At 40.7% G+C, this 1729-nt stretch overlaps 1 protein-coding gene across 1 annotated transcript; it reads left to right on the top strand.

Moving 5' to 3' along the window:
• Positions 1–607: 607 nt before the first annotated feature.
• On the top strand, positions 608–1729 carry LOC148931589 (transcription factor MYB93-like). Its single transcript, XM_089066046.1, has 2 exons — positions 608–893; positions 996–1729. The coding sequence occupies exons 1-2, from the start codon at positions 634–636 to the stop codon at positions 1489–1491; spliced, it is 756 nt and encodes a 251-aa protein (XP_088922172.1). The 5' UTR covers positions 608–633; the 3' UTR covers positions 1492–1729.

Below are 1729 nucleotides of genomic sequence, written 5' to 3' on the forward strand. Positions count from 1 at the left end.
ATATCATTTTTTCGGTATTTTTCCCCAGCCCTACATTCACTAAACAAACACCAAAACCACAAGAACAAAGATTGTCGTGAACGAAATTTCAAAGCATATTTCATTTTCAACCTGTTCTCATCTAAGTATATCGTTTATAATTTAATATAATTAAATCATAAGGTTCAATCCTAATCCTAAAACCAATTAATGTCTCATTAGACTTATATTTAGTTCTCTCTTTTGCTTCGTTTGCTACATCATCCCTCAAACCCTCCAAGGTAACCTTGGAGGGGTTAAACTTCTTTTTATAGATCGGACTGGATCAGCCCTTTACCGAACTGTTACAAATTTAAAGTTCAGACATATTGTCTGGTCAAATATTTTTCAATTTTAGTATAGATATATTGCCCGTTCAATTAAATTTAGCACACATTTGGTGATCTATTCTGATACCATAATTAGAAATCCAATAGGTTCCATCGTAAAATCAACTAGTAAAAGTTAAATGAAACATTTAATGATAATACAACGGAATATTAATACTATTATGATAATGACAACTCTTACTCAAAGTCTATATATAGACACAAACGTAATTAGTGATTTGGTAGGATTTGAGGCACCAAAAACCAAATCCAAAATTTAAAAGAAATGGGGACTATGGGAAGATCGGAGAGTGGTCTGAAAAAAGGGCCATGGACTCCCGAGGAAGACGAAAAACTTATAAACTATATCCAAAAACACGGCCACGGCAGCTGGCGCGCTCTCCCCAAACTCGCCGGTTTGAACCGGTGCGGCAAGAGCTGCCGCCTCCGCTGGACCAACTACCTCCGCCCCGATATCAAGAGAGGCAAATTCTCCCAAGATGAGGAGCAAACTATCCTCAATCTCCATGCCATTCTTGGCAACAAGTATATATATATAACTCCTCTCAAAAATTCAAATATATTAGTAAGTACTAACATTTTTTTATAGTACTAACATTTTTTTGTGATTTGGATAAATTTAATAAGGTGGTCGGCTATCGCGACACACCTTCCAGGGAGGACAGACAACGAGATCAAGAACTTCTGGAACACGCATCTGAAGAAGAGACTGATACAAATGGGGTTCGACCCGATGACCCACCGCCCCCGGACCGACATTTTCTCGAGCCTGCCCGGGCTCCTCGCCCTCAAGGACCTAATCGAGAACCCGGAGCAAGCCATCCGCATACAAAACGAGGCCGCGCGCCTCAACAACTACTTAACCTACATTCTCCAGCCGCCGCCTCCGTCTCTCGCCGCCGACCTCCCGAGCCTAACTCTACCGCCGCCGCCGCCACCGCCGGAGAATTTTTTTCAGGACTCGATTGCGTTCGGGCACATGCCGGATTTGGTGACGGCTGGCCAGAATTGCTCGTCGGATGGCTCGTGGATCACGAACACGGGCGATGCGACGAGCTACGGAGGCGCGCAAATGTGGCCGGAGCTGCAGCTCGATGATTCCTTCTTCCGTGAGATCGCCTAGTGTAAAATATTTATTCCTCTTAAATAAAATAATACTTTGAATATTTTCATTTTCCGTTGGATTTTTAATTTTTTAGACATTGTTCATATATAACCGAGTTTGATCCGTAGCGACTATATTTACGTATGATTTTTAATTTTTTAGGTTACACATTTTATTACTATGCCAAGTTTGATTTGTTTTCATATGTACAAAGAAAGGACCTATACTATATATATGATCACAAAAATTTTATTTT

Source organism: Salvia hispanica, chromosome 2, assembly GCF_029641045.1.
Source record: "Salvia hispanica isolate PSC_SH4W2 chromosome 2, Shi_PSC_v1, whole genome shotgun sequence".
Classification (NCBI taxonomy): domain Eukaryota; kingdom Viridiplantae; phylum Streptophyta; class Magnoliopsida; order Lamiales; family Lamiaceae; genus Salvia; species Salvia hispanica.

Coding starts and splice junctions, on each gene's coding strand:
- LOC148931589 (XM_089066046.1), top strand. CDS start 634: ATGGGGACTATGGGAAGATCGGAGAGTGGTCTGAAAAAAGGGCCATGG. Junction 894..995: donor CATGCCATTCTTGGCAACAA/GTATATATATAT, acceptor AAATTTAATAAG/GTGGTCGGCTATCGCGACAC.